Source organism: Amphiura filiformis, chromosome 14, assembly GCF_039555335.1.
Source record: "Amphiura filiformis chromosome 14, Afil_fr2py, whole genome shotgun sequence".
Classification (NCBI taxonomy): Eukaryota; Metazoa; Echinodermata; class Ophiuroidea; order Amphilepidida; family Amphiuridae; genus Amphiura; species Amphiura filiformis.
The window spans coordinates 18,708,538-18,727,744 of NC_092641.1; the positions used below are offsets into that span (position 1 = coordinate 18,708,538).

Sequence of the window (19,207 nt, forward strand, 5' to 3'; positions counted from 1 at the left end):
TATAATAATTATGATAATAGCTGATAATGATATTTTGTAAATAAATAGACTATGATCATGCCTGAGTCTGTGGGTCTGAAAATTGTCATTTTGCACCAAACATTATTATTCTCTGTCATATGATATTGATTGGTTTTTGTTTGTATGTTTTTGATGTTCTTGATGTCAAAGATTCCATTTTTGAAAGTTACATAAGATTTGAGGCATCCGTATTGTTGGAAACAACAGCTAGAAAAATTCAAATATCACAGATATACTTTTGTAGGTCTTGTGGTTCTTGGTTGTAACAACACTTTTATAAAACGTGCATAACTCATTAACAACAATAAATCAATCAAGTTTTCAGTATATGATTTGTAGAATGAACTTTTGCAAAACATCAAAGTGTTATTGTTCAATATTTCTTCTAGTTTGCTCTGACCCCCTGGGCATGAATAATGATGATATAAGAGATGGCGATATTAAAGCATCGGCGGCATTGGTATCTTATGAAGCCGTACACGCAAGATTGGATGGTAATGGTGCCTGGGTCGCACCAGGGGGCACTCCTTTTCTTCTTGCGTATAAAACACAGTGGATTGAAGCTAATATAGGTATGATCACATTATACGAAAAGCATAGGATTAAAAAAATTTGTGTGGCCCGTAGGCATTAAAGCCTTAATGTACGATCTTTTTAAATTTTTAGATATTTCTTTTTTTCTTCTAAAATGATAATATGCAATCATTATGAAAGTTCCCAATACATTTGGACGCGAAAAACAAAATTTGCAAAGAAACAACATCATAAACTTCACCTCTATCACTCGAAACATCTCGCACTGTTTGGATTAGGACAGCGAGTGCGGCCTCAGAGTTAGTCTCCTACGCGGCCAGTTTGAGTTACGCTCCCTCCACATGTGGAGGAGCGTAACCAAGCTAGTTTTGTCCGAGACTACGGTTACGCGGTTTGCGATCGTGGCCGACATAAAGTCATAATCTAAAAATTATGACTTTATGTCGGACCAACAGAAAATCGTCCCGTTTTACTACAAATAGGACGAATTTGACAGTTTGCTCATAGATTTAAGTTAGAACATGTGTAAATATTACAAATATGCCAAAAAATCGGTTTTGAAAAAAATAAAGGTAAATTCTGAAAAAAGATCGTACATTATGACTTTAACTGTGTGATATATTAATTATATTGGCGCATATTGGCTGGTAATGATGGCGTTATTGTCCGGGGGGGGCACTCCAACTTTGGAGGTGACGCGTATGTAGGGCTGTTAAGACCCCCTTTTTCAGCGTCGCTGTCACCCAAAGACCCCATATTCTTTTACAAACACGTGCTCTGTCACCCGAAGACCCCCTATTTTTTCATTTGATCTGTCACCCAAAGACCCTTACAAGTTCAATTTGAACAGCAACTTTCATTTATCACTGATTTTGTTACTTATTTTGAAAAAACAAAGAAATTTGAAGCCATTTAGAGCTAGAAATTCGATTTCCGTGGTTTCTGTGGCGCTGTTTCGGCTCTCACCCAAAGATTCCATTTAAAAAAATAGTCATGTTCTCACCCAATGACCCCATATTTTTTTACATTTTGCTCTCACCGAATGCCAAAAATCATGCTCTCACCCAATGACCCCATATTTTTTGCATTTATTTTGCTCTCACCGAATGCCCCTTAGTGCGGAAGTGCCAGCCCTACACCTATATCCATTTCATATTGTTAAACGGGGTTATTGTGCGAAAGATTCTTACCTAACAGAGCCTATTTATCCAGCCAACTTTGTTCAAAACATCATTTTTCAACATCGTTTTTTAATATAGCAAGGCAAGTGAAGATACGAGTAGCCATATTGGTTTTCTTAGTTTGTGTAACAACATATTGCTAAATAGGGAGTTAGAAGTAGATTTTACCACAAGAGCATTAACGGAACTCAATGTAAATTCACCCCCATTTTGTAATCTCACTGTAATGCTGGTACCACATTCAAATAAAAAGACCAAAATACAAATAAAAAGCGCAGCATTACGGGCTCCGCCTCGTAATCGGAGGATTGTGAGTTCGAGCCCCGGCGCGGTGCCGGCATCATGATGTGCACGTATGCAAGGCGCTTTATCTCACTTGGCTCTCTCTCTCTCTCTCTACCCAGGGGTGAAATGAGGAGCTGTAATGAATATTGTCCATTGAGCGCCGCCCAAAGATATGAGCATGCCTTGGGTATAGTATGGAAGATGACATATTCTAACGACAGCGGAATAGATGTAAAATGCTTTGATACACGTGAAATGCTATTTATAGGCTAAATGCCAACATTTAAAAGATATTCGTGTAGTATTATTGCAAATCTTCAAACGGTGTTTAAAATTGATGTACCTGCTCAGATAGTTGGATTTTTTTTAGTTGCGTCAAATTGCGCTCCACAATTGTTTGCCGTATAAATAGCAATATGTGTTATAATTTAGGTTGAATGTTGTTGAAACTCTGAACCGGTACTTTGAATTCAGAAACACATTGAATTACAGTGTAATAGCGTTAACGCCATTACAGTTTTTATCACAGAAGACCGGCACTTGTTTACATTTTGAGAGCGTGCAGAGCGTAAACACGGAAGTGGGGTTTTGATTGGCTGAATCAATCGTCTAACAATCATAGCAACAGACCGATAATCTGATTGGCCGATTGCGCGTTGCAGATCGGCACCCTTTACGTGAACTCAAAGCTCCGTGTGTATCGCTCATTAACAGGGCGCTCACGTCAATGAGCTGAGCAAGGGACTGCCGTTTTTCTCTGAAACCATGTATAGCATCATTCTAATTCTTCGCAACAAAGCTGCACAGTGCTTTCGAAGTTCATAGTTCATCAATATTCGTCATCAATTTGTATTGCAGGTTACCAGACCCATGTATCCGGTATAATAACGCAGGGTGATGCAGCCGTTTTTAAGACAATTGGTTCCTGGGTGTCGTCATTTAAAGTGTCATATTTCTTGAGTGTCAATGGTAACGAGATGTTTGTTATGGATCAGAGTGGTGGAAGCGCGAAGGTGAGTTCTGTGCAGATTTAGTTTTATCCAACAGCAAAACTCATTTTGTACAGACTTGACATACCGTAAAACCTCGTCTACAAGCATATATAGTGTTTCTGATGAAAGCTAAATTAATACGATACATGCGTAAATATGCCAATACAATAGATTGGTCTTACAATAATACATGTTTGTATATGTTTGGATCTGTAATTTATTTGCCGAAACTCCATAATGGTGCCTGGATTACATTAGCTTTCATCGGAAACACTCTATATGCTTGTAGACGAGGTTTTACGGTATAGTATGGAATATTATTCACGAAGTACCAAGACTCATCTCTGCATAAACCGCACGGGCTTAATATTAATTACGGTGTGTCGGGAGATGGTGTAAAATAATTGTTTGATAGAAAATGTGCTTTCCATGAGTTTACATTATGGTGCTCATAATGTAGTACATTTGCCTAAAATGGCGGATTTAAGGAGGCCGAATTTGAGCTTTGTGGGGGACACATTTTTGGACTTTATGCAACATTGTTCTGTTATTATCAAATTTATTGGAGTTTATAGTGATATTTCCTAAACATGTCAGCATTTGGCATTTGTCATAGCTGAATGCACTTGTAATGTACCAAAATGGGAGGAGCTTAAAATATGGCTCTTAAAATTGGTACGAACTCTGAAAGTTTGAATGTCCCCCGCTGGGGTTAAATGTTATAAACTTACGGTACAAAAAACAACTGTGCGGATTCCTGGTTGTCCAATGAACTCACGGCGTTTCTTTGTGTACAGTTAAGTTTATAACACTTGGCCCCAGGGACATTCAAACTTTTGAGTACGTATCACTTTGAAGAGCCTTTTTTTTTCAAAAGCTCCTCCCACATTCAAAACCACTGGTACATTATTTCAAAAGCTCCTCCCACATTCAAAACCACTGGTACATTACAAGTACATTTCAGTTCTGATCAACACTTATTGGTATTTAGGTTCAGTAAATATCACCCCAAGCTTCAATTAATTTGATAATATCAAAACAATGTTCCGAAATTCAGAAATTCCCCCCCCCCCCCCACACACATAACTCAAATTTAGTCTCCTTAAATCCGCCATTTTAGGCTAATTCACTACATTATGAGCACCATAATGAAGAGTCATGGAAAGCATATTTTCTATCAAAAATATTTCACACCAGTTCCTGACACACTCCTCAATAAAATTAATATTTAATCCGTGCGGTTTATGCAGACCCCTTTCAAATTAGTCTTGGCACTTCGTAAAGAAATATTTCATACTAAATGACAAGTCTGTAACTTGTGGCCGGCACTGTTTTGTCAAATAATTTCGACTTTTGATATTTTTAAATTCTGGGTAAAAACCACATGTGCCTGCTAACGGTCAAATTTTTTTTATTGCATGAGGTGAAAGGGCTTTGGTAGTAGGTTACAAAAAGTCACATCAAAAATTCCTCCGGAGCTTGTTGCCATAGCAACGGCAGTTTTATGATTTTCGTGATTTTTGCTTATTTTGGGGTGAAAATAAGGGAAAATATGTACTTTTCTGAATTGCTCCTGACTTTAAATTTGAGGTCACATCAAAAAAGCAACCTTACCAACATAAAGTATTATCTTTGTGCTTTCCCCAGATGCAAAAAATATTTCAATAATATTTCTCCATGTGCAATTTTAGGGCTGGGCAATATTGCCAATTAAGCACTTTTGAAAAATGCAATTTTACCCTATCTTTGAAGTCTAAAACTAATTTTGCTTGAGCACCCAGAATTATTTCCTCTTTGATGGTACTTGAGCAGACATTGCCCCTTTCAAATTTGGTAAAAATCTCTGGGGCTATTTGACCTGTAAAGCCAGTGTTGCCAGAAAGTTTGATAATTTTCAAAAAATGCATTTTTCGAAATAATGCATTTTTCTACATGTTTACTCATGTAACCTTTAATACCACCAACTTAATTGAAATATTTGCACACTTTGCACACATGATTAGACACACACTGCAACGGAAGCAACACTTTGCGGCTGGGGACAACTCCTGTCCTGCAAAAACCGGTATTGCCAGAAAATCTTACTTCATTAATCCAAATTTCCAATTTGTGCATTTTACAATATTATGTATTCGGTTAAGTTTATACTCTCAATGTTAGTTGAATATAATGTGCATTTAAACATCATCTGATACAATACATGTTCAGACACATGGGCAAGTTTCTCGACAGGTGGCTTAGTAAGCCTTAGGCTTAGGCGACCTTGAGGATACTATAGGCTAAAGCCTAGTTTTGACCCAAAATAGTAATTTTTACATGGACATTTTTTTGAAATATGACAAATTGCATCTTGGAAAGTGTATCAGTTTATTAAGATGGATGTTAAATCAAAAAAGTGACCTATGATTTTGACCTATGACCTCTTGTAATTCATAAGTAGGCCTAAAATGGCGGTTTTCAATGATATTGTTCATTTTGGGTAAAAATGGACCCTTTTTACCATTTTTAGCAATTTTTTGCATTACAAAAGTTTTAAATTACACTTAACTTTATTGATAAATAGGGCTTCTTTAATTTTAGGCTATTGAGAGAATTCAACAAGTATGCAGTTTCCATGGCAACGACCATTAATGCTCATTTTTAAGCAAATATCTGTGAAATAGAGCTAATTTCCCAGTAAAATTAGCAAAAAATGGGCGTAAACTGGCATCTCTTTGAATTCTCCTAATAGCTTAAAATGTTATGCCAATCAAACAATATTTTAGGCTTTATGATAATCCTGTTAATGAGAATACACGAAACTGCTGATTCTTGATTACGAATCCACAAGGCATAGCCGAGTGAACTTGTATCAAGGAATAACAGTTTCAAGTGTATTCGCTGATTTAAACCATTGCTTTATACTTACAATACGCTCTAAAACTGTGGATTCTTGCATAGAAACGTGTCAAGTGTTCATTCGTAGAAAATAATTTTCAGTAATGAATAGACGTCATAGCAATGGTTTAAGTACATTTTCCAGACATAATTTGTGTGATCTAGCCTGTAAATATATTAGATATTTTGTGTAATCTATTATGAGAATGATGAGTTTTAAACCTGACTCAACAGGCTTTCGTAGACTACATCTACACAATTTTTAGCGAAACATGGCACACAAGGCTAACAAAGAATCGAGGCTATATTGTAGATGAATCCAATTTCATGCATTCCTACACCTCAGTGGCAGCCATAGCTGGCCATAGCTGCCCCCCTTAGGTCTATCCCACCTGAAATGTGAAATGATGTGGCCTTGGCAGTGGCGGATCCAGGGCAGTCAGAGGGGGATTTGAGAAAAAATAGAGAAAAATGTACGAAATGGAGTGGCCCTCCCGTCCCACTCGGGCCCTGCATATTGGCGGGCCCGCAGTAATTTTCACATGCTTTTAGGACGAGGACCCGCCTTCAAGCAATGCCTAAAATAATCGCCTTTCCTCCCTTTTCTCTTCTCTTTTTCCCCTTCCCCTTTCTCTTCTCTTCTCTCCTTTTTTTTTGGAAGGGGGGCAGCCGGAATGAGGGGGCCGGGCCCACTGCCCTCCCCCAAATCTGCGCCGGGGTCTTGGCGGGGATATGAAACTGCTCTCCCTTCCACCCAATGATCATACCATGATACTTTTGGAATGGCAATTTTTAACCAAATTGATAGCATATAGGCCTACACATACAGATAGAAAATTATCTTGAGGATTGTGTTAGAAACAAGGGGAAATCGGGAAAATAGAGAGTGTTTTAATTGTAACAGCCTATCATGACCCACTAGCTTCTTCACCAGTTGGATTATCATTTGCACTGTAAACATGGTAAATATTGTCTGCACGGTTGTTTCGATGTGATGTTACCTTTCCACCCTGGACAAGTATATCTTCAACAGGTCCTGTATCAACGTAAAAGTAGAAGTCAAATTGATGGTATCAGAACGGATGTCTTAATTTAGGAGAGAAATTCAATAAGGGTGTCAAACAATGCAAATGTCAATATTGATGCCCCCATGGGAGTTTGAAGTTTATATTATTGTGCGTATCATTAATTTTACATGGCTACGTTTTCAAACAAATGCACGCATGTTTGACGAACTCAAAAATTACGGGTAAGCCTGTGGGTAAATTAATAGTCATATAATCTGGCAATACCATCATTGCCTAAGTTTCAAAACCTGTTTGTGATGGTGGTTAAAAAGGGTCCATTTTTGCCTAAAACGACCAAAATCATTAAAAACCTGCATTTTAGGCCTACTTATGAATTCCAAGAGGTCATAGGTAAAAATAGGTCACAGAAAAAGATTGTGATTTACTTTTTTTTGATCCAAACGTCCATCTTAGTAAGCTGAGGTAACTAATCTTAGGTGCATATATAATTTTCCAAACAAATTTCTATGTAAAAATTACTATTGTGGGTCAAAAGTAGGCTTAGTATCCTCTAGGTCGCCAAAGCCTAAGGCTTACTAAGCCACCTGTCGAGAAACTCGCCCATGTGTCTGAACCTGTATTGTATCAGATGATGTTTAAATGCACATTATATTCAACTAACATTGATACTATAAAATTAATTGAATAAATAATTGTAAAATGCACAAAGTGGAAATTTGGATTAATAAAATATGATTTTCTGGCAATACCGGTTTTTGCAGGACAGGACTTGAACCCAGCCTCAAAGTGTTGCTTCCGTTGCAGTGTGTGTCTAATCATGTATGCAAAGTGTGCAAATATTTCAATTAAGTTGGTGGTATTAAAGGTTACATGAGTAAATATGTAGAAAATGCATTATTTTGAAAAATGCATTTTTTGAAAATTATCAAACTTTCTGGCAACACTGGCTTTACAGGTCAAATAGCCCCAGAGATTTGTTACCAAATTTGGAAGGGGCAATGTCTGCCCAAGTACCAACAAAGAGGAAATAATTCTGGGTGCTCAAGCAAAATTAGTTTTTAGACTTCAAAGATAGGGTAAAAATTGCATTTTTTCAAAAGTGCTAAATTGGCAATGTTGCCCAGCCCTAAAATTGCACATGGGGAAATATAATTGAAATATTTTTTTCATCTGGGGAAAGCACAAAGACAATACTTTATGGTGGTAAGGTTACTTTTTTAATGTGACCTCAAATTTAAAGTCAGGAGCAATTCAGAAAAGTACATATTTTCCCTTATTTTCACTCCCCAAAATAAGCAAAAATCACGAAAATCATAAAACTGCCGTTGCTATGGCAACAAGCTCCGGAGGATTTTTTGATGTGACTTTTTGTAACCTACTACCAAAGCCCTTTCACCTCATGCAATAAAATTTTTTTGACCGTTAGCAGGCACATGTGGTTTTTACCCAGAATTGCAATTAATGCAATGTTTGGCAATGTTGACTCATTTTGTGGGTGGGGTGTTTGTGTGTGTGTTTTGTTTTTGTTTTGTTTTTTGCATGGCAATGATAAAAAAGGAAAAGGAACAGTCAATAAATTCAGAAACACGTGAATTAGATAATCTGACGATAATTATAATGATTTTTTGTCTTCTACAGATTTTCCCGGGCAACAGTGACCCCGACACCAAGGTGACAACAACTTTGCCTGAGCCCATTTATGCCCTTATTATTCGCATAACTTGCCTGGTCGGGAGGTACAACATATATGCAATACGATTCGAAGTACTAGGTTGCAAAATATAAAATTGCCGTAATAATTACAAGTGGGGCTGGGAAATCGTTCGCAAAAGATGATGTCCATTGGAATGTTGATATTTGTAGCTATAGTCAATAGCATAGTAAATACACGTTTTACACACTCTTGAAACATATAAACCGGGATATAAACACGGTCGTTTGTTTGACATCTGAATATAATACAGTAAGCCAAACAATTAAGGTACCAGTTATGTTCACCCCTTGTATATCCTAAACTAAGACAAGTTTTAGCTCGAATTTAAGACCTCATTCGTTAAAATTGTTCATGAAATAAAGACACGACGATCAAAAAACCCAAAGAAGATGCCAATTTGGAAAAAAACTAGTGAAAAGGAGAACAAAAAAGAGAACTTTACTATAACGAATTCTGTTAAAGCAGCAAAATATTAAACACATAGTTTAACTTCAACACTTCGCTTATCTGGGACGTTTTCATTAGATAGACTCGCGCCTTCAGCAGACGGTGGTGGTGGTGGTGGTGTGATGATTTTATGTCTACAGACGAGAGAGTAGATTTAATTGTCACGACACCAGTATGCGCAAATGCTAGTTCATCTATCAAAAACGTTCCAGGTTAGCACAACATATTGCAGTGTTGAACATGTTAATACTCTTTAATTATTTTATATACCAATACGTACGGACTACGGATATATACTATACTCATAAAATATAAATCATCAATTCCCTCCTCCTTGTGATCCAGAGCAATTCAGGTATCTGTAACTGCTTGTTATTCTTTTAAAGCAATTATGTACAATAATTGATGCAAGATAAGGGACAATACAATATATTCTAAGCGTTAATGATAATATCGAGGTTGGAATTTTTTTAACATGGATTTATTTAAAGCCGTGTTGTCAAATATGCTCAAACGGATGCAAATGATTTGTATTATTAAACTTCTGACTTTCACCAGATCGATATGTGCATGTATAAACTAACAACTTTCCATGTGGATATAAAATCCTAGTTGCGTTAATTGTCAGAAATATGCAAGATTTTGAATTGGATACAAACTTGAGATCCCGAGTTGGAAAAATGCAATAGTTCCATCGTTATCTAACCGTTGGAATAATATGGCTATTTTCTTTACTTTCATTATTCGGCTCTTAATTATGTTAATACAAAGGAAATCTTCCTGAGAGTGAAAATTTAATTTAATGTTATCATCTTGTGACAGCAACCTCGCTATTTTTCAGAACTCTTTCCTATTGGAGTATAATTGATAGTTAGATTCAAATTAGTAGAAAAATTACATCGCTAAATTAATGTTTTTCCAGAATATATAATTTGAAATGTGTTTTACAACACATTACATCATATATTATAATAATGTAATAATAACATGTATACATGATAATTAGTCACATTTAAAGTATTTTAATGTATTTAACAAATAATATGTAATTTGTTCAATTATTTCAACTATTTTGTTTAACACTTTATGGTGTTTATTAAAAAAATGTTGTAAAGATGGCGCTATGACTACACATATGACTATGCACCAATACTCAATTTGGTTCAGTGGCTCCAAAGACACGAATTGTAATGTAATCGACTTTGTCAAAATTACATCATCTATAAAATTCTTGATTTTTTGCAGGGTAAATGTTAATTTACAATAGTATATTACAATTGTGTAAAAAACACAATTTTGAAAAATATTGAGGGCGTCCTCATCAATATATGTTAAAAATAGCAAAACAGCATGTCATTCATTTAACATAATAATATGAATAATACAATATATTAATGAATAATTAATGATCGATTCAAAGAATGATTGATCATTGTGACCTTTTTGAGGAAATAAACGCAAAGTATGATCCAATAAAGCCAAATATATCGGCACAATTCTTACAGCAAGGTAACTGTGTTTAGTACTTGCCCATGATTTCCCGTCACATTCTCATAGGCAAAGAAAGCGGGACAGGGGACAGATAGAGACACCCCTTATATTTTAATGATCATGCCGCCACTGCACATTCTCATGTGGATAGCATACGAGTAAGAGTAGATGGAGGACTTCATATATGGGTGCGTCACAATAAATAGAGACTTTGCGGAATGAAGTATGAAACTTTACTGGAACTTTAACGGCAACTTCAAAAATATCGATTTGATTTCTTGCTCAAATTCACTTCAACGCGAACGTCAGATTGGTTTCTGTACCAACAGCGTGTTGTTGTTTAAACTAGGGGAAGTGTATCAATGGGTGATCAAAAGAAGGGTATATAAAAGCGACTGCAACAAATGTCTCCCTTTTGTTTTCCGAAGTGCTTTGTTGGTAACACTTCAATACAATAGGCGCTTAGTCTGAATAAACATGGATTACATCTCTAGGCGATGACCAATGCAATGGGCATTAAGCCTATGTTATGAGCTATACGCTAATATTATACTTCTAAACATGTTTCAATTGTGACATGCCTATATTATTGTCCCGAATTATTATAATAAAAGCAATTATTATTCCAGTAAACGTTAGCTTTGTCAATTTTATATTTCCATCAGGACACAAGCCCATTTTATCTGTTTGCTCTCCCTAGCTAAACCCCCCACCACCACCACCTCTCCATATCCTCCCCTCCCTCCATCTATTCATCTATCCTCACTTTCCCACTCCCCAGTGGCGTTGCCAGGAGTTTTCTTTTAGGAGGGCAAGGACTCCTCTTTGCATTCTGATCGAATTAAATATATCTCCCCGAATGATCCTCATTTTGTTGTTTAAAAACTCCCAGAATTTTGAATTTCAACCAACATATTTCTGCATGCTCCTTTTCTGACATTCTTATTTTTTTGTAACAAATAGGCCTCCTCTTTTAATAATGAATAATTTGGTTGACATATAATATCCATAGGCCTATATGCCCCAATGTATAACTTATGTTTGATGAGTGTGTTTAAAGAGTGTCAGCGTATAGCGTGGCACATGTTAGACCAGCTTTCTGCTGAATTGGGGTACATAATGTAGGCCTAAATGAATAAAATAAATAATTAAATAAAATACCTGAACAGTACAAGCATATTTGGTTATATAGAGGTGTAATTATAAGAGACGCAACGTTGCAAAAAAATATTCACAGTAGCTGCAATTCGCAGAAGTTCAGTACACTGCTGGGTCACGTAAAATCAGGCCATTTTACGGGAACTTAATCCCCTTGGCGTTGAAGTCGAAGCCAAAACTTGGTTCCGCAAGCTGATTTGGTGTACGTCATGAGCACACACAAAAGTATATACCAAGTGTGACATTTGGAACGAAAAATATTTTGATCAGTAATTTTCAGCAACATGTGGCATGTTTTTTACCCAAACCAAATTAGATTTCCAATAATTGGTCTATTAACTAGATAATACATAAGTGGTAATTATGTAGTCTATGAGGAAATATCCAAACTATTGTTCTTAATTGTGACGTATTTTCATCATAATTTACGGCACACTATAGATTCTCGCGTTAACTTTAACTTCAAGCGGCTTTAATGGCAGAGTGGTTTTGAATACATAATCCTCTATAATACTATAGACGTTAAAGTTTGTGGTTTCTAACTTCATTTCGCAAGGTCTCTAATATTAAGGAGTTGCTGGACGTCATTTTGCAGTGCAAAGTAATTTTATGTCTTTATCTCTATCCTCGCTGGGTGAATCCTGAAGGACAATCGGTTTTCCCTCGTAAACGTGGTGTTGAATTATTTATTTCGATTTTTAAAGTCCTTCCCTACCTTCATTATTTCGTCGTTCGCCGTACATCTCTATCTATATTTTGATTTTTTAAATCCTTCCCTACCTTCATTAATATTTCGTCGCTCGCCGTACATTTCTATCTACTGCGATCGCATGTGTGACAAAAGTGTATTTCGCACTACATGGACAGTGCCTTAAAAATCAAAGCACAAAGACCCGTTGGTCACTGGTCATATAATTATATTTGCAATACTAATCTCACACCTGTTTACATCAATCAGTAGCACTATTATAGCACTAAGCCCTATTTGCTATTAACTGGTTAAAACTGCGAATTTTAGTGATTTTGATTTTTAAGGGTGTTTCTGCTTCGATTTTTGAGGCACTAAGTAATAAAAAATAATTTCAATCGCAATTGTCTTGGAAACTTATTTCGTCAGTTACGTACGATTGATATGCGAGTGACGAGTTATATTAAACTGTGTCGTCCAATCCATAGTTGTAAATGAAACATTGCAATGTGAAATTCAAAGCCGACAATTAAACGCACAATGTGAGTCACATAAGAAGCTACCACTAAACATTCGTTTTTTTGTTTTGTTTTAAACCCAAAGAAATGAGTAGCAATTTTTGAGGCAGGTAAGAGTAGAAAGCCTATCACAGTAGTTCTCACTCACTCACTCATCATGGGGGTGGGTTGCCGCCAGTCTTGTGATGAGCCTCCATTTGCATCTGTCTTGTGCGGCTTGGGTCGCAGTGTATGTGGTCATTCCCGTCCAGGATTTGATCTTTGATTCCCATGATGTACGTGGACGTCCTCTGCCTCGGTTACCTTGTGTTTTTCCTTGCAACAGGGTTCTAGCAAGATTTCCTGCACTGCCTCTTGCTACATGACCAAAGTAGTTTGCAGTGGTGCGGATTTAATCATGTTAAACAATTCAAGACACACACGTTCAATATCATGTTAGCTCAATCTTCCTAGATATAGGACCATTTTACTGATACATCCAAAATCCGCTTATCACCCGATATAGAGAAGTGGATGGTATTGTATTTCACTTCTTCCTTTCATACATTACCACCTTATTGTTTTTTGTGGTTGCAAATATCTTCTTCACATTACCATTTTACCAAACCAAAGCATTGTCCCAGACAAACCTAAGCAGTAGATTTTTGGTTGTTTACAATCGCTAACAAAAATTAAGTCACTGTGGCAACAGACACCACAAGGGACTTTCAATCCAGGATATTGAACACTATGTAAACCTGTACCCTGTTAATTGACTATTTGTACCTTTGGACTTCCAGAGATGACAATATTATTGCTCGATGTGATGGCTAAATAATGCAGTTCTACATGTACATTAAAACTGTTGTGTTTGCTTATATAATTGACACCTGTTTCTCCTACCAGTATATTACCCAAAAGCATCTAAACAGAGCCACTCTAGCCTTGCATATTTGTTACACTCGCTATCTCCTGGTTCTACAGATGACCACTTACCACCATATTTACCAGTTGTTACATTGTAGCACTTGACATCGGGTGTTTGGTCTGGCACAAAATATGTGCCTCGGGTGTATACAACACCTCGTGGAACTGAAATATGACCAGAGGATAGACCTTCTGCTGTATTGAGACTAAATCTGTAGTCCCCATTAGCAAAAATATGTTAACCCGTGATCGACTGCTTGCCACTGCTACATCCCCATTTGAATTGAGTGTAATGCCTCGTGGGTTTCACAGCTTTTCAGTTATACATGCATCCAATTCGCTCTTCTCCCATACACCAATATCTGTAATAAATAAACTGAGCTCAAAAAGAAACTTATACTTTTTCACAACTTGTGAATCACATGGTCATATCTTAAAATCCTGTCCATCAAAATGAACCGAAATTACACACATGATTACTTCAATAATCCACTCAAAACACATGTCAGTAACCAAGCAGTTGTCCAACTGACGCAACCTCAAAATGAACTAACACGGAACAGCTTGATGGACCACTTTCACAGCCCAATATATGGCACCAGCACAAGCAATCTGTAAGAATGCATACACGATCCTTGCATAGATGATTAAACGGTGCTGCGTTTCACACACTTTCTTCAAGAAACTGGTCTTGTTCCTTACTATTCCAATTACTCTTCGGGAATTATCACCATTGCAATTATCTTGCAATCATTCTCACAGGTTTCTTGTGCTGGGTGCCAATTATTGGGCTGTGAATGTGGTCCAGGAAGCTATTCCATGTCAGTGCATTTTACTGCTGTGTCAGTTGGATAACTGCTTGGTTACTGACATGTGTTTAGAGTAGAGTATTGTAGTAAACCGGTGCGTAGTTTTGGTTCATTTTGATGGACAGGATTTTAAGATATGAGCTTGTGAAAAATTATAAGTTTCATTTTGAGCTCAGTTTATAATAATTAAAATCATCAAGTAGGTCACTGCTTCCTGTCTCTATTTAGATCAAAACAACTAAATGATTTGACAATAATTCATGTGTGTTGAACCTTAATCGACTCAAGCAAAAAATAAGTGCACTATCATGAGAATTGATTTTGAGATATCGCTACAAAACTGTATGCTGTTTTCTATACCTACAGAACCCTATGATAAGCACCCATAGGCCTATACATGTATATCAAATACTACATCAAGTTTTGTTTTGTTAAAGGAAAATACAACATTTAATGCTGTGTAAATTTATTATGAAGAAAAGTTAAAATGTTATTGAAATCAGACGTGCAAATCATATATATATCATTTTTGTTTCCTCATAGTGGCGAACCATGGATAACTGTAAACGGTCTCATTATGACGGTAGGAGTTGACGTTACCGATTAATGTCAGTGCAAAACCGCTTTTATCAAGTTCGATCAGCTTGCTATGCTCGGCGAATTAGGGTAGCTACAGACTCTAATACTTTTCGTGACGTCAAAATATATGTACCGGGAAAATATATATTTGGAACTGTCAAACTTTCGTCAGGAGAAGCTCTGACAAAGGATAACGTTACATAAGAATAAGATATGTAGGTCGGCCTTGTCTATTAATGGCTCTGAAAAGAGACGTTTACTGCAGACTGCCCTTTGTCAACAGAGAACAAACAGACCTCGCCTACCTGCTAATGTAACGTTTTTGGTAGCTCTAAAAAGAGCTGTTCAATTAAACCAAATTTTGGTTGCAACAGGGGCGAACGCAGTATGCAAAAAAAGTTGGTTGAGAATATACAACCTCGTGCGATACATACGTACGTTTGAACGCCCATACGGTCGTACCGCTTATGGAAAATCGCGATCTTTCTAATATCTCCTTCGTTACGGGCTACTAACCAACCACATGCCGTACAGAGTTAAATGGACGGTGACGTCAGACGCCAAATTTCAGAATGCCACAATTAGATAAAAATAAAAAGATCTAATGAACACCAAATGCAAGATGCCTTCTCAACTGAGACCGGTAACATTTACCATGGACGTATTTATGTTATACGTACACAGATTATTAGTTTAATTAAAAAACTAGAACTAAATATCTATAACCTTGACTTTTAATTACTCTTCTCTTTCAAATCTATTTAATAATTCAGCCATTCAGAGCTATGTTATTCTGTTTCATTCAGAGCTAGCTATATGGTAAGAAAACATTGTGTTAATTAAGCTGTATTCGTTTTTATCCCACGCCTTGCAATGCATAAATTCATGTATGCCATAGTTAAGTCAAAAACCTCAATTCCGTGACCACTCTCTGGCTAGTAAGGTTTTATGATTGATTCGACTTCGACCAGAATACCTATAATCATGCACAAAGACACTTTTTCGGGTATGTCGAGCACAAGGATTCCGATTCTGACATTAGTTTGACATCACACGGCATCATTTTCACCATCTTGAAAAATTTAGTTTTGAACCAGAGGACCCAAAATCATGTACAAAGACACTTTTTTGGATTAGTCGACCACAAGAATTTCAAATCTGACATTAATTTGACATATTACGACTTCATTTTTACCCAGAAATCCAAGATGGTGTCTTTGTACACGATTTTAGGTACTCTGGTTCAAAACTTCTTTTTTTTTCAAGATGGCGCCTGCGGCCGCCATCTTGGATTTCTGGGTAAAAATGAGGTCGTAATGTCAGAGTAATGTCAGATTTGAAATCCTTGGGGTCGACTTATCCAAAAAAGTGTCTTTGTACACGATTTTAGGTCCTCTGGTTCAAAACTAAATTTTTCAAGATGGTGCCGGCCACCATCTTGGATTTCTGGGTGAAAATGATGTCGTAATTTCAAACTAATGTCAGAATCGGGATCCTTGTGCTCGACATACCCGAAAAAGTGTCTTTGTGCTGTGGTTCAAAACTTAAGTTTTCAAAATGGTGGCGGCGGCCATTTTGGATTTTGGCCTCTAGCGAAAAATGCAGGGATTTTCGCGAGGGACATGGAGGCTATTGTTTTTCTAAATGGTCCATAGAAGTCGAATCAATCATCAAACCTTACTAGCCAGAGAGTGGTCACGGAATTGAGATTTCTGATCTAATTATCTAATACCAAAAAAGGAGAGACGCGACAGAAGGACACCGTGGTTTATGATGTTGAAGGCAGCAGATAGAGCAAGTAATACCAAAAACACACGACGTTTTTTTTTATCCAAATTACATAATACATGTCATTTTGAACACGAAGTAATGCGGTTTCAGTTCCATGATGTTTTCTATAGGTTGTTCGAAGCAAGATGATCAACTATACGAGATGAAACAACTTTAATTTATTTTTGAGATGAAAGCCAAGTTTGATACCGATCGGTAATTTTTCAAGATTTCAGAGTCAAGCGATGGCTTTTAAGAAGCGATGTGACGAGAGCAGTTTTGAAACAAGGTGAAAAAACAGCTGATTCGAATGAAAGATTAACAATGCGTGTAAAAAGTGGAGCAAGCAGCTGAAGATAATTCTTTAAAAACCAAATAGGAATAGGGTCAGAGTCACTGGTGGTGAAGCACTGATGATTTTACAAATTTCCTCTTCCGACACAGGCGGGAGAGCATCTAAGTAAGATCGGCCATGACTCATGCAGGCTCTACAGAGGTTTTTGTACTTTTGTTGTTGTGTCTTCATCCAGCTATTAGTTGGGGAGCCTGAATACTAAAAGGCCTTTAAAGGGCAGGTCTATAGCAAAAACAAGTTTATCTCTATTCGAAGAGAATAATTATTACATTACAAGTTGACACTTGTTGCAATTTTTTGTGCGTATTTCTCCTGAAAAAGGAGAAATTGTGTGGGTAAAGTTCAGCCTCGTACGTGTTCTCCCCCCGTTTGACTGATGACGTAGGTAAATGAAGCGGACACTTTATTGTGATCTCATCATACAATCACAATCACTTTGACAAGTTTGACATTAGCAGTAATGAGTTGTACTATCACTTACCATAACAATGCTGCATAACAATATGCACGCTATTGTTCTCTTTCGGGAACAAAGTCCACACAGTAATTGTTAATATGCGTTTGCTTTGTAATATTTCATCCAACTGAAACTATAGCATTGCAATATACAGGGAAATCAGACACATGAGTTTGTGGACTAACACGGTTTATAGGCTAGTCTCAGATGAAATTCTAAGCTCAAATTATGTATTTATTTTTAGGCCTAATATTTCTCATGATATTGATGTACATATGAATTGTAATATCACAATTGTCTAATATATAAAAAACAAGCGGCTGATTTTATCCATGTGTTTAAAAACCATGAAATTTGTAATACTTAATTTGGAATTTTTTTCTGTGAACCGCAACAGTATACGTTCTGTCCATTGAGCGCGTTTATAGTCCCTTTTCTCAAGGCGGGCACATCTCATTTCATGACGTCACCGGTTTTCTAGGCCAAATCTGTCTCGTTTTAAACGTCTTATTTTCTCAAAAAAGGAGTCATTTTCACTGTCCTCATAATATTAGCTTGCCAATGATATGATGTTGTTTTTGCTATAGACCTGCCCTTTAAAACATGATTTTGCTCTACACGGATATCCACAAGAGGTTTGGGAGGTGTTTTTTTAACCCATGGATATTGATTCCGAATCTATTATGTGTACTTTCATAAAAATATGTTGAAAGTCCTCCATGTTGACTTTAAAAAATACAGTGGTCAAACTTGGTTAAAAACAATATCAAAGCATGCCACTCACCCTAATTAGAAAACGTATAGTTTGACCTACTCCAAGTTTCCAAGTTATCATGGTTATAAAGCAAAAAGGTCAAAACTCAAAAATTTTAGGGTCTACTTGCATCCAAAATAGAAACAGTGCTCCGATTTTAACGAAACTGCGCATCATGTTGATTGTTATGTAAAATATGTCAGAAAAGGAATAGTTTATAATATCTAAAACACTTAATTACTGCGGAAATTCGGCAAAAAAGTCAACCACATACAACCATATTGTGATATTTTCGAGTCAACGAAACATTCTAGACAGTGACTTGTTTCTTATTTGTGATACACTGTATTAAAGTACACATAAAAGATTCGGAAAATACTACTAGAACACGAAGCACGTAGCCTACTTTTGAGGTAATTTTAATTAAAATTTCTTGCATTAGGCCTATATCAAGTATATTGCTACTACATTATTTAGAATCCTGGTGCCACTTGCAAAAGTTTAATAATGTGACAATCTGACTGTGACACTCACAATTACAGCTTTATTTTCATTAATTCCGAGTGTACCACATTAATTAGCATTCGTTGTCAGTTGATCACACAGTTACTTGATACCAAAGAACGATCTGGGTTTTTTTTTT

General features: G+C 36.6%; 1 protein-coding gene across 2 annotated transcripts in view; it reads left to right on the forward strand.

The window, feature by feature from the left end:
• LOC140168958 (lactadherin-like) overlaps positions 1-9,992 on the forward strand; it is a 37,507-nt gene extending 27,515 nt beyond the window's left edge. For both annotated transcript variants that reach the window (XM_072192268.1, XM_072192267.1), the window contains exons 4-6: positions 411-593; positions 2,880-3,034; positions 8,557-9,992. In XM_072192268.1, the coding sequence (XP_072048369.1) occupies positions 411-593; positions 2,880-3,034; positions 8,557-8,703 (485 nt within the window). In that variant the 3' untranslated portion in view covers positions 8,704-9,992. The remainder of the gene's footprint in view (positions 1-410; positions 594-2,879; positions 3,035-8,556) is intronic.
• The last annotated feature ends 9,215 nt before the right edge of the window (positions 9,993-19,207 follow it).